Raw genomic sequence first — 24,932 nt, forward strand, 5'->3', positions numbered from 1 at the left:
ACACACTCAAAGGAAACAGATTCAAGGCATTGATTGGGGAAAAGAGGGGATCTGAGATGGAGTAGAGAAAATCTGACCTTTTTCAGGATGATATGGCACAGAAGAGTGTCATATAGAGGGGAAAAGGACAGTTATACAATTAGGGCTTAACAAATAAATCTGAAGGTTGTTCTTCAGGAAGTCCTGGTTGTCCTAAGGCAAAAGATGATGATGTTGATGTTCATCCTTTGTAATTGAAGAAGAACATGTCATCATATACATGATGACATGATTTGCACAATTTTGTTTATTACAGCGAAGGAATGTTGTACAAAGATATTCTTCTCACTTGCCTTTGCCAGAACCATTTCATGCCTTGTTGTGATTTGATTGTTAACAAGACTTTTGTTGATAGTCTTTGCTATGAGAATCCTTCGCCCTTGAATATGATCTTTTCCCCTCCTGTATCAGTGAGGTTGATTGATCATCTGATTTGTCCTAGAGGGCAGGACTAGAAACAGTGAGAAGTGAGAATAAGAGGATAGGGCTAGAACCAAGGAAAAAGATGGCAAAGGAAGCATTTGTCAGGTCTTTTGCAAAGGTCTTTAAACTAAAAAATGTATGGTGGAGGGAAGAAGCTGCTATAAGCAAAAGACATGATCAGGTGAGAGATCATCTTAAAAGGGGCAGATAAAGAAGAGAAGGGAAGTAGTAGTTGATAATTCCCTTCTTAGGAGAATTTGTTGCCTTTATAATAGAGATGCTTTTCCTGGAGTATTGTACCCACCACATAGCAAACATTTCCCCCAAATTTATAAAAATGGATAAGCACTGACATTCATTTGGGCACAAATGATACTACAGAAGGAAACTAAAAAGTTCTGCCAGTGATTATAAAATCTTGGGTAAGAAACAAAGCCAAAAAGATACTGTTGCCCTCACTGTTGTCTGTTGAAGTTAAAGGACTCAGAAGGGGGAAAAACTATTTTGGGAAATGAACACATGTCTAAGAAAGTGGTATCTGGTTATGGGGTTTGGAATTCTGTGTTATAATTAACAATACAAGATTAATAAATTCCTAACCAGGGATGAAGTACACCTGACAAAGGCTTGTATTTTCAGGTCTTTTGAAAAACTAATCAAAAGGACTTTAAACTAAAAAAAGATGCTTTTGTATATTCCCAAATTTGATACTATGCAGAATAATCACAAATATAAATAGTAGTTGAGATCTAGAAATTCAAAGGGAATACAACCCCAGAACAGTAGCCAGTAGCAAAACCTTTGGCCTAAGTGTCTATACATTTGAGGCAGCTAGGTGGCACATTGTACAGAGCTTTGGGCCTGGAAACAGACTCAGACATTTACTAGCTATGTGGTCCTGGACAAGACACTAAACTTTTGTTTGCTTTATAAAATGGGAATATTAACTTTTCAGGATTGTTGGAAGGATCAAATGTGTGCAAAGTGCTTAGCAAAGATATGAATCACTAAACAAATGCTTATATCACACACACAGACAAACACACATAATAGGGGAGCAAGCCTATAGGCAACAAACAAGTAAGTAAAGGTCCTTAATTAAAGGGGTTCAAATTACTCATAGACATTAATCATTTCAACTTGGTGCTGTGAAATGAATAACAGAACCATGCTTTGGATGTTTACCTTATTAAAAGCAGAAATAGGGTCAGCTAGGTCATGCAGTGGATAGAACACTAGTCCTGGAGTCAGGAGGACCTGAGTTCAAACTTGACATCAGACACTTGGCACCTGCTAGCTACGTGACCTCGGGCAAGTCACTTAACTTTGATTGCTTCACAGAAAACAAATACACACACATACAACACAACACAAATAACAACAAAAATCTCAGCAACCAGATATAAAGAAAGGTGAGTGATAAATGTTAAGAGGGTATATTTTTGTGAGGAAATCTGGGAACCAAAAGAGGGAAGGAGCATGATGGTCAGTATTTGGGTGGAAGTCAAAAAGGAAGGAGAAACACAAGTAATTTTGCCATTGGAGAATACTAAAGATAATTTGGCTAGGAACAAGTAAATGAGAAGCTGGGAAATAGATCTTAAGCCTGAGTCAGAGTATGGCATAGCAGTGGTGGAGGATTTCAATTATCCATATATTTGCAGTTGGTTTTCTCTCTACCAAAAACCAAGCAGTTAATGATTCCTTAACTTGCCTTGGTGATAATTTATTCTTCAATAAGTAGAAGAAACAATAAAAGGAAATTCTGTTTTGGATCTGATTCTCATTAACAGAGAATGATAGAAATGATAGAAAACTTGGGAGAAGATGAGTACTCCATCCTAGTCTTTTTGTTTTTGTTTTGTTTTTGCAAGGCAATGGAGTTAAATGGCTTGCCCAAGGCCACACAGCTAGGTAATTATTGTCTGAGGTCAGATTTGAACTCAGGTCCTCCTGACTCCAGGGCTGGTGCTCTATCCACTGTGCCACCTAGCCGCCCCCATCCTAGACTTTTTGAAGAAGAAGAGAACCAGGTATAGTCTGACATATATCTTAGATCTGGTGAAAGCAGATTTTAGTATTCAGAAGAAAGATAGGATCCAATGGGGAAGTTTGCCCAAGAAAGGTAAGAAATGTTCATATATTAAACTCCTATTTTTACACCAAAATATTTATAGCAGCATTTTACAGCAGATCTGAAAACAAAAAAATATACTCAGTGAATCAGGGAAACAATTTTCAGTATGTTAATGTTATGGACTATTAGGGTACATGATACGAAAAATACAGAGAATTCAGGAATTAAATTCTAATTAAACAAAAGAAAATAAATTAGTTGAAGAGGAAAAAAGTAGTTTTAGCTGAAAAGATTGATGAGGAAAGGATTTCAGATTTCAGAAAAAAAAATATGCAGAAGATGGAAGCAAGACCAGTTAAGAGAAAATGAATAAAAAAGCAGGGAGAAATCCTATAAAAATACCATCAGGAAAGCTAAAGAATAAACTGAGTTTGTTGAATGAAATCCAGTATAACATAAAGAGCCCTTTATGTTGGCAGAAACAAAAGGAGTATTGAGGAAGGACTGGGATGGATGGATTAAAACTGGCAACAGATAGAAGGTAGAGCTGCTTGAGTTTTTTTGCTATTTGTTTCCTTTGCAAAAAAAAAAGAATCACCTTTTCATCAAAAAATGATGGAAGGAAAATGCTAGAGAGAACAAAAATGGTAAGGAGTTGATGCCCAAGATATATACTGGGCAAGTAAGGAAGCACTTAGCTGCTCTTGCTTAATATCAGTTACCTGATTCAGAGCTACTATATCATTAGGTCCTGAAAGAAATGGCAGATGTAATTGCTGGGTCATTGTCAGTAATATTTGAAAGATTATGGAAAATATGGCATGTATCACATGACCCCAAAAGGGTTGGATCTCCCCTTTTTCACAAGGGGGAAGGGAACAGTATCTGCTTACTGTGGACCAGCAAACTTAAATACATTCCTGGGAAAAGTTTTAGAAAGCATCATTAACAAGATGATATTTCAAATAGGATAACTGGAAAGAGCTAGAATGACTTAGTCAAGAACAAGTCAGGCCAAACTAGGATTGCTAAGCTAGGATACAAAGGGAATGCAATGGCCAGTTTACTGAGATTTTATCAACTTTTAAAAAATAAACATATTTTGTTCTAGGTCCAGCACTTTGTCTGCTATGCTACCTAATTGCTCTATCTTTCCCAAAATGTGGATGTCTAAAGCTACACACAATACTACAGAGATGCTCTGTGAACCTCTTTGGGACAGAAACCCTTGACCCAAGGCTTCCAGAAACTCATATTGCTCCTATCTGCAGTGATTCTGACAAAAGAATGAGGTCAAAAGCTTACTCACCTCCAATAAGATGTCAGTTATATCATGTAGCAATAACACCAGACCACCAAAATACATAAAGTTGCAGCAATAGGAGAGAAACATCAAGATAATGACGGTAAAGTGGTGGAGGACCTGTTCCTTGGTGTCCTGGGAAGAGGAAGGCAATTATCATATTATAACCTTAAATACTTCCCTGGCCTTTGATCGGGGTTGGATCTGATCTATACTCAGATTTCAGTTTTAGAATAGTGCATACTGCTTCTACTTTAACTACATGGGTACCCTCTAGGGTAGGTTGAGGTCTGTCAAGGAGAGGTAGAGTCACATTAAGTGAGACAGAAGTAGATGTGATGTCAGGATATATGTGACAGCAGAAAATGAAGGTAGAGGTGGTTGAAAAAACAATATAGAAGGAAAAATAGAGTCTAGTTCAGATAGTCTGGTGAGATAAGCTTCAAAGAAAAATACTGGTTGAGAAAATAAACTTAATTGATGTGGTTCCCAGCCTTCTTCCCTAACCTACTCCCACACACCCCATACCTTACTCACCAAAGCAAAATGAGCTTAGATTCAATAGTGATCCTTAGGATGAAAAAGTAAGACAGAGGATAATGTATCTCTTAATGTCTTTTCCATTAATAAAACTACTTGTGATGTTGTACCATTTGAACAAGAAGCATGCCAGCTCACCCAGACTACATTATGCAGAAGGGAGTAATCTGCAGCAAGAGGGAGGTAGGGAGAGGGAGGCATCAGGTTGTGACATTGAACTGCCAAAATAGAATAGTATATTTAATCTCAGATATAACTGAGACTTCCATGGTATCCTGTATATGGTTCTAGGGACTGACCTTCAGGGCTATGGCTAAGCAAGATTTTCCTATGAGGCTAGGGTTTGAAAGTGAACCTTCCTTCTTTATTCCTAATCTCTCCTCCCATCTATCTGGGGTGGGGGAGAAGATGAACAGGGATTTTCCCCTAAAGCATGGGTTCTACTTATGCTCACCTTCCTTTTCACATCAAAGGGGATCGTGAACAGCAGAGAGATGTAGAAACTAATCACCAGCAGGTACCAGCAATAAAAATATGTCTTCAGAGGCTTAGGGTCAAAGCATTATATGGTCAAATGATGTGGTAGACCCAACACACCAAAAACAACACAAAACAAAACCAACATCAAAACCCAATACTGTAGGGCTCAAAAGGAGACAAAAATTCATCAGGGTCCATGGGAACAAGGACTATGTCTTGTACCTTCTCTTTTCATAACCATTTGGAGATCATAGTCAGATACTTGTAATTGGTGAGACTAACAGACTAACATAGTTTTTTTTTTCTGTTGGGAATTTCTAGACTTGTAGAGCAGGGAAAATGCTGTTTATATAAGAAGATATGGAGAGATTGAGACTAATGAATCGTTGTTGTTTGTCCTTCATTCTCAAGGAAGACCATGACATCAGGGAGGTATACTATCGCAAGCACGTGAAGTGGAGTGAGGGTGGGCTGTGCTAAGTCACCAGTCCTCCAGAGCATCTGGGTCCAGTGACCACTATGAACCAGGATGACTAGAGATGGCCCTGGATGCGAGGCAATCAGGGTTAAGTGACTTGCCCAAGGTCACACAACTAGTAAGTATCAAGTGTCTGAGGCCAGATTTGAACCCGAGCACCATCTAGCCCTTTAGGAACAACAGGTTCAGGGACATGCCCTGCAGTCACAGAAAGTATTAATATGTAAAATGTCTGAGGCCTCTGATCTTGGACAAATCACCATCCCTGGGTCTTAACTCTGGACTCAATTGTGCCAAGGTCTATGATCCTACCTAGCACCCACCTTGGGCTACCTCCTTATGATCTTTCTTCTTGGATTCATTTACAAATACAACTTCCAGTCCTCAAAGACACCAAAAACCTTTACTAAGGGGAAGAGGAAAAAGACCTTTGGTTGTAATTCAGAATCATCGCGAAGATTGTTTCTAGGTCAGTCTCATGAGGGTGTCAGTGTGGGATGGGGTCTATATAGTTTAGAATCTGATTCTCTACATTGAAATTCAAGTTGGAAAGGCATTTATTTAGTACCAACTGTATACAGAAGAACCCTGTCCCTAGGATTCAGGGGAGCATAATTAAGCTTGGCCTAATCATGCAAAATCATGAAGGAAATGAAAGTTTGACCCCTGCCCTTGTAGACCCCACAGTCTGTTAATAATAACCCACATTTATAAGAGTCTGAAGACTTGTAATTATTATTACAATTATTATAATTATTAATAACAACAGAAAATCCAACTTTAAAACTAACAATTTTCAATTCATTAATAAGCACCTATTAGACATCTCCTCTATCATAGACCCTGAGAATCAGAGAGAAAAACAAACTGTTGCTGCCCTCAAGGAGTTTACCTTCTATTGAAGGATTTCATTTATCTTTTGTTGAGGGGAGAGGAAAATCAGGAAAGACTTCATGGAGGAGTTGATATTTTGAAGGAAGAGAAAGACATGAGGAGAGAGCTTTTGAGAAAGGGAGGACAGGCTGACAAAGGCACAGAGACAGACTATTGTAACATAAAACTGCAAGATCACCATTTTACATAAGAGGAAATTGAGGTTAAGAAGGCAAGTGATGGGGCGGCTAGGTGGTGCAGTGGATAGAGCACTGGCCCTGGAGTCAGGAGTACCTGAGTTCAAATCTGGCCTCAGACACTTAATAATTACCTAGCTGTGTGGCCTTGGGCAAGCCACTTAACCCCATTGCTTTGCAAAAACTAAAAAAAAAAAAAAGGCAAGTGACTTACCCAGTGTCTTATGGTCCTAAGTAGCAATAATTCCAACACAGTTTCCACTGGACATGAGAGGTTTAAGGTCCACTACTACTACTACTACTACTACTACTACTACTACTACTACTACTACTACTACTACTACTACCATTACTAATGATATCATATTCTGTTAATAATAATGATAATTCCCATTTCTATAGTGCTTTAGAAATGTATGAAGCACATTCACAACAGCCCATTTTATAGAAGAGAAAACTGAGACCCAACAGGAAAGTGATCTGCCTCAGGCTCACACAGCTAAGACTGGGACCAAGGCTGGCTACAGTCTTTTCTATGGGATCCTCAGGGCTATGCTCAAATTACTTTGGCTTCTCTTTCTCCCTCCACCACTGGCCAATGTAGATACAGAAGCCCCATTGACCATGGCCTTGAACCTCTCCAACCTGGGCTCCAGAGAGCACATTCTGGAGCTTCTGCCTTCACTGGAGGCCCTGGAGAACTGAGTGCTATACATCATTGCTCATGGCAATGAGGGAGGCTTCTTTGGCATGCAGCACAAGGAGGGTCTCAGCTACCTGCACCTGGATCTCAAGGAGCCCGGCCTTGATGCCTATCACCTGGAGGTCATGAGTGTCCCCAGATCCCTACAGGATGAGCTGGAAGAGCAGACTGAGAGTGAGGCCAAGCTCTGAAGCTGAAACTACAGTTTGATCTTTCCACTAGCTTGCACACACACACACACACACACACACACACACAAACACACAAACACACAAACACACATCCTTGTGAATCTTGGGCACTGCCCCACCCCTTTACTCCATACTGTCTTTTCTGGCTGGGTACCATCCTTCCCCCTATGCAAATCAAAATCTCATTCCAATTTTGTAGTTAGTAAATGGACAAAGATGGTTGGTTGGTTCTTGTCCTTTGTTATCAAAGAAGACCAAAATAACATCACTATGTTGGGATAAATGACAGTGTGTGTCCAACTGTGGCTAATCAGACCAATATGAGCTCGGAATGTTCTACCATAGGTCAGGCACAAATAGTCCATGTAAACACCTGGAGTACCCATTCTAAACCTACATATATCACCTTTCTCCTGAGCTGCTTCAATTCTGCCTTCCTCTGCTTCAATTCTGCCTTCCTCATAGAGTGCAGCATACTCACTGATGTGGGAACACCATGCTGGGTGGTCCTGTGCAAGTGTCTCCCATTATTTACAATCAATTCTAAAGTTCTTCATTGAGACCTTCAGCATGTTTTGGTATTGCTTCTTCTGACCCCTTTGTGAGTGCATACCTGTGTGAGTTCTCTATAAAATAGTCTTTTTTGACAAACATACTTCTGGCATTCTAACAACATGTCCGATCCATTGTAGTTACACTTTCTATAGTAATGTTGGAATGCTTGGCAGTTTAGTTTGAGAAAGGGCTTCAGTATCTAGTATCTTCTCCTGTCAGGTGATCTTCAGAATCTTCTTAAAACAATTTAAATGGAAGCAATTCAGTTTCCTCACATGGTACTTATAGACTGTCAATGTTTCACAGGCAGATAGCAATGAGGTTAGCACAATGGACCTGTAGACCTTCAGTTTGGTAATCAGTCTAATACTTCTTCCCTTCCACACTTTCTTTCGGAGCCTCCTAGACACTGAGCTAGCACTGGCAATGCATGTGTCAACTGCATTATCAATGTGTACCTCCTTGGAAAGGACACGGCCAAGATAAGTGAACTTGTCCACAGAACTCAAAACTTCTCCATTCACTGTAATTGATGGTTCCACATGGATGGTTTGGTGCTGGCTGATGGAGCACCTGAATTTTTTTTGGTGTTCATTGTTAGACCAAAATGAGCACAAGCAGCACAGAATTGTTCCATACTTTGTTGCATCTCAGCTTCAGAAGCTGCATTGAGTGCACAGTCATCTGCAAACTGAAGATCCTGCACCAACACTCCCTCCACTTTGGTCTTGGCTCATAGCCTTTTCAAGTTGAAGAATTTGCCAGGTAAAGGTAAAGAGAATAGATTGCCCTGTGACAATCACAGGGGTATTTCTCTTTTAGTCATTGCAGGTAAGATTCTTGCCTGAGTCCTTCTCAAAAGGCTGATCCTTCACCTAATAGACAGTCTCCTCCCTGAGAGCCAGTGTGGTTTATAAAGGGTCGAGGAATAAGCAATATGGTGTTGTTTCCCAATAAATCCAGGAAAATTGACAGAAACAGAATGGAGGTCTGTATACAACATAAGCAGAATTGACCAAGGCCTCTGATACCATCAGTTGTGAGGATTTATGAAGAATTATGTCAAAATTTGGCTGCCCAGAGAAGTTTATCAGTATTGTACATCAATTTCATGACATGCTTGCCTGGGTTCTGTATAGTGGACAATGCTCTTGAGATTTCCCAGTCACCAATGGAATGAAACAAGGCTGTTTCTTTGCTCTCATGCTTTTTAGCATGATGTCAGCCATATTATCAAATGCTTTCACTGAGGATGAACATGGCATCAGGCTCAGTTGCACTGATGGACAAAAATGACATAAGATAGGAAAGTCAATTTTGGAGCGTATGTGGAAAGAAAAACATGATGTTGATGATGTTTTGTCTTCTGTTCTTGAAGAAGACCATGTGATCAGGGAGATGATGTCATGATATGACATGCATATGAACTGGATTTGAGTGAGGGGGAGCTGTGCTTAATCATCAGCCTCACTTTCTCCTCCAGAATCATCTGGGTCCAGGGACCAGATATGAATAAAGGATGAGTGGATTTGACCCTGGATGGGAGGCAATCAGGTTAAGTGATTTGCTCAAGGTGACATAGCAAGCTCAAGGTGACATAGGCTGGATTTGAACTCAGGTCCTTCTGATTTCAGGGCCTTCTTAAAGAAAAGGAGTCAAGATGGCAGCATGAAGCTAGCATGTTCTCAGAGCTTTTCCCTACTCAACATTAAATGAAGCCTTTTCACAGACATTAAAGCTACAGATACTACCCCCAAAAAGGATTGAAACAAACTTTCAACTGTAGATATTGTTGAGGATCTTAAGTGAAGGACTATCTCTTTAGGGGTAAATGTGAAGTAAAGTCCAGTTAGGTGAGAGAATGGGAAAGCCAGTGGGAGGTTTCTAGCCACAGTGCAGCCTAGGTCCTGCCAGCTAGATAACAGGTCAACAAGGAAGGTCCAATCCCCAGACAAAAATCTGAACCCTGGGGCAACTGACAGGACTGAGTTGGGAACAAATCACTGCATAGGCAGAAAGGAGGAAACAAATCTCTGCATAGGCACAGTCTGCTATATAGGCGATATCTTAGCAAGTGATAAGCCAGGAATCAGACCCCAACCACAGCATAGAAAGCTCAGGACTATATTTCCTATAATCCAGGAGCTGATGCAACAATCAAAATGAGCCAAACCCCCCCGCAAATCAAAAAGAGCACTAACCAGAGAAAATACTATTCAGATAGAGAAGATAGATTGCCATCTCAGAAGAAGAAGAAAGCAGAAGAAAACATGGAAGTCTCAAAAGAGTTTATGAATTATACTCAAATTCAAAACCTCATAGAAGAGTTTAAAAAGATGTTAAAAACCAACGAATAGAGGAAGAAAAAAATGCCAAAAAAAAGAAAGGAGAGTCATGGAAGAAAATTATGAAAAACTGACCAAAAAATTGATTTCTTTAAAAGCAAAAATAGGAGCAGCTAGGTGGCGCAGTGGATAAAGCACTGGCCCTGGAGTCAGGAGTACCTGGGTTCAAATCCAGTCTCAGACATTTAATAATTACCTAGCCGTGTGGCCTTGGGCAAGCCACTTAACCCCATTGCCTTGCAAAAAAAAAAAAAGCAAAAATAACCAACTGGAAAATGGATGTAACTTATCAAAAATAAAATTGATCAACTGGAAAAGAAAAACAATTCATTGAAAAGTAAAATTCCCCAACTGAAAAAGGAAACACAAAAGCCAACTGAAAAAAATAAAACCCTAAAAACTAGAATTGGACAAATAGAAACTAATGAATCTATGAGATACCAAGATTCCATCAAACAAAATCTAAAGACTGAAAAAATTGAAGAAAACATAAAGTACCTTTCAGGAAAAACAAACAACCTGGAAAATAGATCCAGGAGAGAGAGTTTGCAAATTATTGACCTATCAGAAAGCCTAGATTAAAAAAAAGAACCTAAAAATATCTTTCAAGAAATTATCTTGGAAAACTGTCAATATACCAGATCAAGAAGACAAAATAGAACTTGAAAGAATACACAGAACATCTTCAGAAAGAGAGCCCAGGATAAAAACTCCAGGTATTATCAGTCAAATTCCAGAATTCTCAAATAAAGGAGAAAATACTATAAGCAATAAAAAAGAATCAATTTAAATACAAAGGAAGCACAATCAGAATTACATAGGACTTAGCTTGAACATTAAATGATCAGATAGCCTGGAATACGATATTTCAGAGGGCAAAGGATCTTGGATTACAACCAAGAATTTATTACCCTGCACAATTTGGCATATTCTGTCAGGGAAAAGATGGATATTCAATGAAATAGAGGACACCCAAAATTTTCTGATGAAAAGACTATAACTGAACAGAAAATTCAATCTTCAAATACAAGACTCAAGAAATCATAAAAATGTAAATGGAAAGGGGTAAAAAAACCAAATGCTAGTAAAGAACATTAAATTGTAAACATTTCTAAAGGGAAGATAACATTTGTACTTTTTGAGAATTGTATTTCTCTTAGGATAGTTAAAGGATTGAATGTAGTTGAAAGGATAGTACTCAGAGAATATGGGTATGGTTGGGAACTGACAAAAAAATATAGCTGTACTGCATCTAAAACTATACTATAAAGTGACAGTCATCAACACTGATTAGTACTGGTAAAGAAATAGAGAAAAGGAGTGGTGGATTAGGGTAGGTACAAAACAAATAGTAGTAAATGACTGTAGCAATCTATTTTTTGACAAACCCAAAGGCATTAGCTTCTGGGATAAGAACTTACTATTTGACAAAAACTGTTGGGAAAATTGGAAAATAGTATGGCAAAAATGCCCTAGATCTATATCTCACACCCTATATCAAAATAAGGTCAAAATAGGTACAGGATGGGGTCGGCTAGGTGGCGCAGTGAACAGAGGACGGGAGCTGGAGTCAGGAGTACCTGATTTCAAACCCAGTCTCAGACATTTAATAATTACCTAGCTGTGTGGCCTTGGGCAAGCCACTTAACCCCATTGCCTTGCAAAAACCTAAAAAAAAAACAAAAAACAGGCGCAGGATTCAGACATAAAAGACACCAATTAATAGATCAAAATATACTCTATCTTTTAGAGGAAAGGGGAGACATTTTTGACCAAATAGGAGAGCCCATTATAAATTGGAAAAGGGATGATTTTGACTATATTAAATTAAAAAGATTTTGCACTAATAAAACTAATGCTGCCAAGATTTGAAGGGAAACAGAAAGCTGGGAAACAATTTTCATAGCTAGGAGTTTTGATAAAGGTCTCATTTCTAAAATATATGGGGAATTGAATCAAATTTGTTAGGTTACAAGTCATTCCCCAATTGATAACAGTCAAAGGATATGGACAGTTTTCAAATAAAGAAATTTAAAGCTCTTTATAATCATATGAAAAAATGCTACAAATCTCTATTGATTAAAGGAATGTAAATTAAAACAATAAGGTACCACCTCGTACCTTGGTAAAGATGACAAAATGGAAAAACAATCAATGTTTGAGAGGTTGTGGGAGGGTTGGGACATTAATATACTGTTGGTGGAGCTGTGAACTAATCCAACCATTCTAGAGAGTAATATGGAACTATGCCCAAAGAGCAATAAAACTGATCATACCCTTTGAACCAGCAATACCAATATTATATAAAGAAGAAATCATAAAAAATGGGAGAAGTCCCACATGTTTCAAAATATTTGTAGCAGCTTTTTTTATAGTGACACAGATTTTGAAATTGAGGGGATGCCCGTCACTTGGGGAATGACTGAACAAGCTATGACATATGAATGTTATGGAGCACTCTTGTTCCGTAAGAAACCGAGGATGGTTGGATTCTAGAGAAGTATGGAAAGAATTATATGAACTGATGTAGAGTGAAGGGAGCAGAACCAAGAGAAAATTGCACACATTAACCACAACATTGTGAATTGATCAGCTATGATGGATGCAGCTCCTTTCAGCAGTTCGGAGAACTAGGACAACGCTGGGAGACCTGTTAGGGACAATGCCATCCCATCTAGATGAAAAAAAACAAGAAAAACCAGAAAACTACAGAATCTCTTATGCTTTTCCTTCCTATCCCATCATTATCTTTCTTTTTCCTTATTCCTAATTCTTCATATAGAAAATGACTAAGATGTAAATGTGTTAAAGCAAATGTACATATACAATGCTCACAAGACTTCACCGTTGAGGGGAAAGGGGTGGAAAGGGAAGGTAGAAGAAAATTGTGTAACTTATAAATATGCAAGTGGCTGAATGCTGAAAAACTTTCATAGCATGTAATTTGAAAAATAAAATATAATATAAAAATTTAAAAACAAAGGACAAACAACAAAGAAAATCATACTAATACATTGTTGATGAAATCTTGAACTAGTAGGAATATTCTGGAAAGCATTTGGAAATTACATGAAGAAAGTGAATAAAAATTTCATACCTGTTGACCTAGAGATTCCACTTCTAGTGTATACACTTCAAGGAGTTCACTAACATGATAAAAATCTCCATATATACCAAAATAAACACATGTAGAAGCATTTTTCATGGAAGCAAAGAATTATAAACAAAGTAGAAGTTCTCCAACTGGGAAATGGCTAAACAAATTGAATACATGTGGAGTAGCAGATAATGTATGAAACATATATGATAAATACTTAAAAGTATGGAAAGAGTTATAGGAATTATCTCAAAAGAAAATAAGCCCAATCAAGAAATTAACAAAAACAATGACTGCAACAATGTAAACAAAGAAACAAATCCAGCAAAATTATTGAAACTGAATGTTGCAAATGCATAAAGAATGAATTTGTCCCAAAGAAGAAATATGAAAAAAACAGCTACTGCTTCTTTGTAATGGTGAGTGAGTGAACAGGTAGAGTCCACTGATGGAGAATATTACATGTATCATTTTATTTTTATGTATTAAAAACTTTTTCTCTCTAGTTTTCATCTTCCTGTTAAAACAGTTCTTTGTTATAAGGGAAAGTTCTCTGGGAGAGGTTTTGGGAAGGCTACAGAAAGCTATCTAGATGATGTAAAACCAAAAGACATAAATAAAATGCTACTTTATCAAAGGATGATAGTTTTGTATTATTTGTAAAATAATATTATATAATATGAACATGTTGAACTTTTACCAGAAGTTCAGGGATGGTTCATTATTAGGAAAATTATAGAAAGTAAAAGAGTGATAACAAAAATAACAAAATTTGCATTGATGTATCAACAGAGGCAGGTAAAACTTTTTGTCAAATCTAATACACTTTCTTTTAAAAACATTGAAAAGAGAAACTATATGATTTTTCCTTAGATAGTATATATCTAAAACCTAAGGTGAAATTTAATGTGTAATGGAGAAAGACTAGAAGTCTTTCCAATAAGATCAGGGGATAAAGCTACATTGTTCATAATCACTGATATCATTTGATATAATACTAGAAAAACTAGGTATAGAAATAAAACAGGAAAAAGAAATTGAATGAATAAGAATTAAGGAAGAGACAAGAACCTAAATTAGTGAACTAAAATTATTTTAAAATAAGTAGAAATGTTTGGTATATAAAAGAAATCTATATCTCACCAACTTTTCAGGATTTTAGCAATGAAACCTAGTAGAGAGATATTCTCTTCAAAATAACTTCAAAAACATATATAATATTTACATCTACCAAGACACACACAGGAACTTTATCTTAACAAATATCAAACATTTTTAGACATAATTGTAGAAAAATTTGGTCATGCCAATGTAATAAAAATGAATGATAAAAATTATTCTGACTTATTAAATTCCAAGTCAGTTAAGTTGTTAAAGGATTACTTTATAAGACTTGAAAAAATAATAAAATCCATATAAAAGAAAAAAAAGGTCAAGAAACTAAAGAGAAATGATGAAAATGGAAAGAAATGAGGAATTAACTGAACCAGATTTCAATCTACTACAAATATCATCATCAAAACCACTTGTTAGTAATTCAAAGATAGGTTCATCAATGGAAAAGATTAGGCATATAACATTTAGATGCAAATCAATATAGTAGTGTCCAATAAGCCCTGAGACTGACTATTAGGGCAGAGTTTCATTATCTTGCAAAAACTGCTCAGAAAATAGTAATGCATTCTGTCAGAAACTGAATATAGACCTATTCTCACATCATATACTAAGATAAATTCCAAGTTAATATAGTACTTAGATATAAAAGGTCATATGATAAATTAGTAGAGAAAAGAAGAAAATACCTTTTGTTTCTATGAATAGCTAAAACATTCATGACCAAAGAACAAAACAGAGAGAATCAGAAATGATAATATGGGAAATTTTGATGATATAAAATTTTACTCAAACAAAACCAAAGTAGTTAAAATTAGAAGTGAAACAGTTTACTAGGGAAAATGGCAGTAATTTTCTCTAAGAAAGGCATCATATGTCCAAGGTATATAAAGAACTGCTTCAAGGAAGCAAGAAGGTGTTGTGCTTGGAGTCAGAATGATCTGAGTACAAATCCAATAAAAATCTGAATATAGACCCTTAATAGCTGTATGATCCTTAGCAAATCACTTAACTTCTGGCTGTCTCAGTTTCCTTATCAGTAAAATGAAGATAATAATAGGACATATCTTACAGACATACTAAGAAGACCAAATGAAATAACATGCATAGTTCTTCACAAATGTTAAAACTTATGCAAATGCTATTATTTGTATAAGAATAAGAGATATTTCTTTTTTCTTAATTGAAAAATTGGCCGCTCCCAATTAGAAGCTCTTTTTCTTCATTCTTGTATTTCTTAGTTAATCAAGAGGCATTTTTTATGAACTTACACAATGTGTTGGGCACTATCCTAAGTGTTAGAGATATATACTGAAAGGCAAAAATAGTTCATGCCTTCAGGAAGTTTATATTTTAATGAGAAAACCATCATGTAACTAACTGGGTAGTTATAAAATAAGTACAATATAAATGGAAGAAAACCTTAGAGGGGAAAGTGCTAGAAGCTTGGGTGACCAGGAAAGGCTTTTTCAAAAGATAGAATTTGAACTTAGTCTGCCCCCCCCAGTTAACATGTAAAAACAAGTTTTAATATTCATCTTTAAAACTTTGAATTCTGAATTTTCTCCCTTCTTCCTACCCTATTTCCTCTCACTGAGAAATCAAGTTATTTGATATAGGTTAAAAATGTGCAGTCCTACAAAACTTTTTTTAGGTTTTTTTTTTTTTTTTTTGCAAGGCAGTGGGGCTAAGTGGCTTGCCTGAGGCCACACAGTTAAGTAATTATTAAGTGTCTGAGGTCAGATTTGAACTCAGTTACTCCTGACTCCAGGGCCAGTGCTCCATCCACTGCACCACCTAGCTGCCCCAAAACATTTCCATAATAGTCATGAAATAATTATGAAAGTAAACTTAGCAACACCCCCCACCAAAAAAAAAAAAAAAAGAAAAGAAAGAAACCTGGGGCAGTTAGGTGGCATAGAGCACTGCCCTGGAGAGTCAATAGGACCTGAGTTCAAATTTTCCCTCAGATACTTGATACATATTAGTTGTGTGACTTTGGGTAAGTCACTTAACCCCATTGCCTCACCAAAGTGGGGGGGGGGGGAAGAGATAGGGAGAAAGGGAGGGGGAGAGGGAGAAAGAGAGAGAGACACCTTAAGAAAACTAAAGTAAAAAATATGTGCTTCAATCTTCAATCAGACATCATTAGCTCTGTCTTTAGGGATGAATAGTATTCTTTTTTTTTTTGTGCAAGGCAAACGGGGTTAAGTGGCTTGCCCAAGGCCACACAGCTAGGTAATTATTAAGTGTCTGAGACCGGATTTGAACCCAGGTACTCCTGACTCCAGGGCCTGTGCTTTATCCACTGTGCCACCTAGCTGCCCCTGAATAGTATTCTTTATCATAAATCTTTGAGTGTTGTCTTGGATCACAGAATTGCTGTTACTTTGCATATAGTGCATTTCTCATTGCATCTGCTCATGCAAGTCATTCCAGGTTTTACTGAGAGCATTGTGCTCATCATTTTTTGTAGCAGAATAGCACTGCATCATAATTACATACTACAGTTTGTTCAGTCATTCTCAACTGGTAGACATCCGCTCAATTTCCAGTTCCTTACCACCAGAGAAGAGCAGCTATAAATAACCTTTTACAGATCCTTTTTCTTTCTGTTTTTCATCTCTTCTGGAATACAAACCTGGTAGTGGTACTTCTAGGTCAAGGATTTCATAGCTCTTTGTACATAGTTCCAAATTGTTCTACAGAAGAATTGAATTATTTTTATCAGAGTTGCCTGTCAAGATAGTTCTTAGAAGCTGAAGTCCATTCCTTCTCAGAATCAGATGATCTGAGTTGGAAGGAACCTCCAATGATACATCAAACAGTACAGTTCCCTACATCCCCTCCAACATTTGTCATTTCTCTTTCTGTCCTTATTAACCAATCCAATAGTTATAAGGTAATATTTCAGAATTGTTCTAATTTGCATTTTTCCAATCAATAGTAAACTAAGACATTTTTAAATATGACCATAGAGGATACTGATAATCTGATCTGAAAACTATTCATATCTTTTGATCACTTATCAATTGAGGAATGAAGAGCCATTTCTTAATATATGTGTTCAATGGATATAAACAAACAATTTTCAAAGAAAATCATGCAAGTTGTCACTAAAAATCAGAGAAATGCAAATTAAAATAAGTCATCTTCCATCTCATACCCATTAGATTGGCAAAGATAATAAGGAAAATGATCCTTATTGGAAACTTCACAAAAACATACATCAATATGCTGTTGGTGGAGCTGTGAATTAGTCCAGTCATTCTTTTTTCTTTCAGGTTTTTGCATGGCAAATGGGGTTAAGTTTCTTGCCCAAGGCCACACCGCTAGGTAATTATTAAGTTTCTGAGACTGGATTTAAACCCAGGTACTCCTGACTGCAGGGTCGACGCTTTATCCGCTGTGCCACCTAGCCGTCCCAATCCAATCATCCTTTTTTATTTTATTTTTAATTTAATATTTATTCTTGTTTTGTACAAATAATGTTTTTTATACATTAATAAAATATTCTTGTTTAAGAATAAACGAAATACCTCCTCCCCCCATAAATATAGACTCGCTTGAGCGATAAAGTAAAGGGGAGAGAAAAAATTAAAATTAAAATAAATAATAGTAATAATTGTAGGTATGGCCAGGTTGCAATGGATGGAGCACCAGCCCTGGAGCCATGAGCACCCGAGCCCACACCCGGCTCCGTATACCCCACAATCATCCAGCTGTGTGACATGCAAGCCACCCGAACCCCACTGCCCTGCAAAAACCAAAAAAAAAAAAAGAAAGAAGACCCAAAATAAAATAAAATAGTAATAATAGTAGGGGTGGCTGGGTGGTGGACAGAGCATTAGCCCTTGATCCAGGAGCACCCAGGTCCAAATCCGGCCTCAGACACCCAACGATCACTCTGCTATGTGGCCCCAGGCAGGCCACCCAGCCTCATTTGCCCTGCACCCCCCAAAAAAAATAATAATAATAAAAAATGTGTTTGAGTCTTTGTTTCAACACCAACAACTCTGTCATGGGTGGATCACATTCTTTATGATAAGTCCATCACAAAAGTTACTTCCATATTTTTCCATTGTTGCCATTGTTGATCGCAACTCCCTCCTTTTGTATTTCTCCACTACCATGTACTATATTTTCTCTCTCCTTTTACTCTGACTCAGCTGTAGGGTAGCTGAGTGGTGCAGCAGACAGATACCTGGCTCTGGGGCCAAGAGGCCCCGAGCCCCCCCTACCACCCCTTAGGCCCAGCATCCACCTGGCCCTATGGTCCTGGACAGGCCTTCCAATCCCAGCCCCTTGCAAGAAGTAAAAAAAGAAAATGTGTTATATCTGACTACTCTTCCCCCATGGTCCATCCTCTCCTCCTTCATTCACATTCCCCCCATCCCCCTGTTCCCCCCCTTCTTACTCCAGATGCCTATACCCCATTGAGTATATATGCTGTTTCCTCTCCTAGCCACCTCTGATGAGAGCGAAGATTCCCTCATTCCCCCTTGCCTTCCCCCCTTCCATATCATTGTAATAAAGAAAAACCTTATTATATGAAATATCTTGGCCTATTCTCCCTCTCCTTTTTCTTTCTTCCATTATCTTTCCCTTTTTTCTATTGATTCCATTTTTACACCATATTTTATCTTCAAATTCAGCTTTCTCCTGTGCTTCAAATATAAAAGCTCCTTCTACCTGCTCTATTAACTGAGAAGGTTCATATGAGTATTATCAGTGTCATTTTTCTATGCCGGAATACATGCAGTTCATCATCAAGTCCCTCATATTTTCCCCTTCTCCTCCACTCTCTATGCTTCACCAGAGTCCTGTACCTGAAGATCAAACCTTCTGTTCAGCTCTGGCCATTCCAACAGGAACATTTGAAATTCCCCTGGTTCATTGAAAGTCCATCTTTTTCCCTGGGAGAGAACATTCAGCCTTGCTGGGTAGTTCATTCTCGGCTGCATTCTAAGCTCTTTTGCCTTCTGGTATATTATATTCCAAGCCCTATGAGCTTCCAATGTAGTTCCTGCTAAATCTTGTGTGATCCTGACTGCAGCTCCACGATACTTGAACTGTGTCCTTCTGGCTGCTTGTAATATTTTCTCTTGGGAGTTCTGGAATTTGGCTATAATATTCCTAGGGGTTTGTTTTTTGGGATCTCTTTCTCAGGGGGATCAGTGGATTCTCTCCATTTCTATTTTGCCCTCTGCTTCTAGAATATCAGGGCAATTTTCCTGTAGTAATTCTTTGAAAACGATGTCAAGGCTCTTTTCTTGATCATGACTTTCAGGTATTCCAATAATTTTTAAATTATCTTTTCTAAATCTGTTTTTTATATCAGTTGTTTTTTCAATGAGATGTTTCACACTTTCTTCTAATTTTTCATTTTTTTGGTTTTGAAGTATTGAGTCCTGGTTTCTTGTAAATTCATCAATCTCCCTGAGTTCTATTCTTTGTCTGAAGGATTTGTTTTCCTCAGAGAGTTTTCTTATCTCTTTTTCCATCTGGCCAATTTTGCTTTTTAAAGCATTCTTCTCCTCCATACCTTTTTGAACTGTTTTATCCATTTGACCTAAGCTGGTTTTTAGCATTCAATTTTCTTCAGCATTTTTTTGGATTTCCTTGATTAGGCTGCTGACTTCATTTTCATGTTTTTCCTGCATCTCTCTCATATCTTTTCCCAGTTTTTCTTCTAACTCCCTCATTTGATTTTCAGTTTATTTATTCATTTATTTATTTTTAGTTTTTTTGCAAGGCAAACAGGGTTAAGTGGCTTGCCCAAGGCCACACAGCTAGGTAATTATTAAATGTGAGACTGGATCTGAACCCAGGTACTCCTGATTCCAGGGCCAGTGCTTTATCCACTACACCACCTAGCTGCCCCCCCCCATTTGATTTTCAAAGTCTATTTTGAGCTCTGTCATAGCCTGAGCCCAATTTTTGTTTTTCTTGGAGTCTTTAGATGCAGAAACTTGTGCTTCCTCATCTTCAGACTGAATATTTTGATCCTTCTTGGGCTCATATGCAAAATATTTCTCAATGGTGTTCCTCTTGTTTCTCTGCTTGCTTATTTTCCCAGCCTGAGCCTGGTTTTGGGGTGCTTCCTGAGCTTTTGGGACACTCCTACAAGGGAGTCCCTCCTGGTCTGTGAATGACCATATGCGCCCCCCTCTGCCATGGGGCTGAAGTGGGGGGCCCTTGCTGTTCTATGGGGGGGCCTAGACTGTGTGTCAGAATCTGAATGTGGTCAGAGCCCCAGAATCCTGTTCCAGGGGCAGAGGACAGAGCTCTGCAGTCTCTTTCTCTTCACTCCCCTCCCTAGGTTCAATGGGCTCATGCCCTGGGGGCTCCTGCTTACCGGCTTTGCCTGCTTCTGTTTCCTGGAACTCAGTTGTGCTGGCCACTGCTTGCTGCGTGCAGTGAGGGCTGGGCTTCATGTGCTTACTCTGGCAGAGGTGCCCCTGCTGTTTCCCCAATCTGTGCTCATTGCTCCTCAGAGCGTAGCTCAGGAAACTCCCCCGCTGTTGTGAGCCAGGGCTCTCAGCTCCTTGGGGCTGCCTTCAGGAGGCTGAAATTCTTTCGCTCTGGCAGTCCACCCCTCTGGCGGGCGGCCCCTACAACCCCAGGGAGCAGAGCCTTTATGCTCTTTTCCAGGTTACCTTGAGTAGGAGAACTGCCTCATTGGGTCCCTCTGTGGGTTCTGTCTCTCGAAACTTTAATTAGAGTCCTTAGCTTATGAGTTTTATGAGAGAGCGCCTGAGACACGATTCGTTCTTGTCACCATCTTGGCTCCACCCAGTACAGTCATTCTTGAAAGAAATTTGACCCCCAAGTCACTAGACTATATTTACACCTTGGCTTAAAGATACCACTATTAGGTTCATACCTTAAAGAGATCAAAGAAAAAGGAAAAATACACATGTGCAAATGTATTTATAGAAATACTTTTTTTTTTGGTGGCAAAGGAATAGAAATCAAGGGGATGCTCATCAATTGTATATGAATATATGAAATGATGAAATGAACTGTTTCAGAGAAATCTGGAAGAATTGCATGATCTAATGTAAAATGAAATGAGCAAAATCAGAAGAAGAATTTATACATTGACAGCAAACATTATAAAGAAAGAACTTTGAAGGCTTCTGATCAATGCAATGATCAATCACTATTCCAGTGTACCAAATATGTGGCATACTCTCTACTTTCTTACAGAGAAGTCATGATCTCAGGATACAGAATAACACACATTTCCAGACATGGCCAATGTAGGAATTTATTTTGCTTGCCTATGAATATCTGTTACCAGGGTTTTGCCTTTATTTTCTTTTTGGGGGGCCAGAGTTTATGGGAAGGGAATAGAGCTAAAGATAGTAGTTGCCATAAAATAAAGAAAAGAGGATCATTATAGTATTTTTTAAAATGCACAAAAGAGAACAGAAAGATGGCTAAAGGGAGTCACAAACAGGGATTATACCTTTGAAAGTTATATCTTAAATATATACATACATATATATGATATATATTAATTGCAAATTATGTCCTTTTTATAAATTAAATATGCTTAAAAACTAACTACAGAGTTGAAATTGAGTTTCCCGCTCAGTTCTTTCTGTTCTAATATATGTGGAAATACTCAATTTGGTATGAAGTTCATAATCTAAAATATAAAAATTAATAAAAAATAAATAAAATCAAAGATTTTAGAGAAAAATAAAGTTCAGAACTATGAGATAGATTGACTATATAATAATTTGTCTACTAGTTTGTTTGTTTGCTTATGCTTAACATGTGTCAGTAATATAATGTGGCAGCCAAAAAAAGCTAATGGGATTTTAAGTGGCATAAAAATGGAGCCATTTTCAACTTAAGCAAGATCATAATCCCACTCTCCTTTGTTCCTTCTGAATTATTCTGTTTAACCTCATATGCTATATTTTAAGGTCACTTTGAAAATTTTTCTGGATGAAGTCCATAGAAGAATTTTTGGGATGGTGAAATGCACTGAAATCATATCATACCCTGACCTAACTGAAGGAACTAGGAAGATTTAGCTTGGAGAAGAGCATTATAGGAACCTGATATTTGTTCTCCAGTGTCTGAAAGTTTTTTATGTGGAACAGGAAGAAATTAAATTTTATCTCAGAAGATAAAATTAGATGCAAATGGTAGTAGTTGTAAAGAGATAAATTTAGATGATGTAAAGACCCTCCCTAATAATTAAAGCTGTCCCTAAGTGGCATGAATTGTCTAGGGAAATATTAGTTTTCCCTACCAGAAGATCTTCAAGTAGAAGTTTAATGAACTCTTCTTAGTTGTAGAGGAGTTTCCTCTCCAACATTCTTCAGGAAGAGTCAGCAGTATATGGTTTCAGAGGTTCCTTCCAACTCAGATCATCTGATTCTAAGAAGGAATGGGCTTCAGCTTCTAAGAACTATTTTGACAGGCAACTCTGATATCCACCCTTGTCCTGAATTGCTCACCTGCTTGGGGTATCCCTCGAAGCCTGTCTTGAGTCCCCAAAACCATGTGTCCTGGGAGGAAAAAAAGGACAGATCACAGGGAAAAAAAACCCCAAATTAAACTCTTAGCAGTCTCCATAGGTATCAGCTGTACTCTCATTAATTCCCGAGAAAACTCCAAGTACCTGACTGGAATCATCCCATTCCCACTTTGCAGTATTCATTATCATTATTCTGGCCTTACCTTCTTTCTCTTCCTCAGGTCAGGAAACAATCAGACTCAAACCTGACCAACAGAGTCTGGTGAAGGTTTTGCTCCAATTCTTGTTTGTTTCTTCCTCCTTCTGGTCCATTAGGACCTAAGCTGAGTTTGTCTCTATCCTCAGTCAGTGCTTTGCCTGCTCAGCTGCTTGAGGGATTCCTCAAAATCTGTTTAAGGCTTTTGAAATGATGTCTTCTGGAGGAAGTCTATCACTGTTCTGACCATTCTTGCCCCCATCCCTGCAAGCCTTAGTTGAGTAGTTGGATACCATGATTTATTTTAGTCAGATAAACTAGTTTCACTATATTGCTATTCTCCACATCCCCACATCCCAAAGGGACTTGAAGAAAAGGAAAAAATGGCAGAATGGAGGACAATGTGAGTGGTCTGAGGGAAAAGGTTATGATTAAGTAAGGAAGAAAATCAGTGAAATAGTTATTAATAGAAAAGACTCAGGAAAGAATAAAGTTGGTGAGGGAAGGTGGGGATGGATAAAAATGCAGTGAAGAATAGAGCAGGATGGAGAGATATGGAGAGTGATCAAAAGATGGAGATTGAGAGTACTGTGATGACCGAAGGGTATAGAAAGGAGAGGGGATTGAGGGGAAGGAGAGAGATATAAAGGATGCTCAGATAAGATAAGAAGCTGCAAGAAAGGAGATGAGTTTAGAAACCTGGGAATTTCTAGGTGAAGGCACATGATAAATATAGGAATTGGACCAAAGAGATCAGGAATAGAGGAAACAAGAGAATGATATGGGAAGAAGGAGGATGATGGTTAGGGATAAAAGGGGAATTTTTGGACATGGCCAATACAGGAATTTGTTTTCCATGATTATTTGTAATTATTTTTACTTGATTATATTTGTTACGAGGAAATCCCAGGGTGGGAAGGAAAAAAAAATAAATGTTAATTGAAAAAATAATTAAAAAATAAAGCTGACATAGTATAGTCAGAGGGATAAAGAGGATATGAAGATGAAAACAGAGGATAAAAGGACAGAGATGGATGGAGAGACTCTATGGTGGGGATGGGATAGTATGTACTTACATTATAAATGGAGAGTAGGCCACCAAAGAAAGAAAAAAAATAAAATGAAAATCTCCAACTGGAAATACAAAACAAAAGAGAGGGGATAAAGGAAGTTTGTGAGGATAAGGTATACCAGGTGGAACCACTATTATAGGGAAGTAGAATGGCAGACAAACAAATGAATCCCCTACTTTCCCAGTAAAGTCTGGTCCCAAAGCTCCTTGACTTTAACTTGCTCCCTGCACTGTCCAGGACCTGGTGCCAATCTTTCATAAGCCCCAATTCTTTCCCCTACCCCAGTTTACCTAGATTCACAGAACTTCTTTGTCAGATTTGGTCGCTCTTGGTTCCTTCGTCGTCTAAACCACCGCTGGGTCTGCCTCACAGAGAAACCACACTGATTGGCCAGGTGACTCAGCTGAGCCTAGGGATTATAGAAAGGGGAGACTTCAAATTTCAGTAAACAGGGAACTCGGCAAACATCAAATGTGCATTTTGTTTCTGGGTATGGTGTGAAACCAAAATCAAATATTCTCTTTCTTCAAGCTTGTTTGCTATGGGGTAGTGGGGTGGGGAGGGAGACATGTATGATAAAAAAAAATGCAAAATAAACATAAAGTAAATTAGGAAGAACATAAATTACTGAGGAAATCAGGGGTGATACTAGCTAAAAATTTGTAGAGGTAGAGGTGAATAGACAACATGATGTGAAAGTCAGCTGGCCTATGTACTATTGAGGATAATACCATTCTACATGCTAGTCA

The 24,932-nt window shown here is 37.9% G+C and overlaps 1 protein-coding gene across 2 annotated transcripts in view; it reads right to left on the reverse strand.

Moving 5' to 3' along the window:
• The window catches only part of LOC141497646 (ceramide synthase 4-like), a 34,961-nt gene that overhangs the window by 2,322 nt on the left and 7,707 nt on the right, over positions 1–24,932 (reverse strand). For both annotated transcript variants that reach the window (XM_074200402.1, XM_074200403.1), the window contains 5 exons: positions 24,474–24,592; positions 24,187–24,244; positions 22,895–22,945; positions 4,837–4,929; positions 3,849–3,977 (listed from right to left, as the gene is read on the reverse strand). In XM_074200402.1, the coding sequence (XP_074056503.1) occupies positions 3,849–3,977; positions 4,837–4,929; positions 22,895–22,945; positions 24,187–24,244; positions 24,474–24,592 (450 nt within the window). The remainder of the gene's footprint in view (positions 1–3,848; positions 3,978–4,836; positions 4,930–22,894; positions 22,946–24,186; positions 24,245–24,473; positions 24,593–24,932) is intronic.

Source organism: Macrotis lagotis, chromosome X (genome assembly GCF_037893015.1).
Source record: "Macrotis lagotis isolate mMagLag1 chromosome X, bilby.v1.9.chrom.fasta, whole genome shotgun sequence".
NCBI classification, from domain to species: domain Eukaryota; kingdom Metazoa; phylum Chordata; class Mammalia; order Peramelemorphia; family Peramelidae; genus Macrotis; species Macrotis lagotis.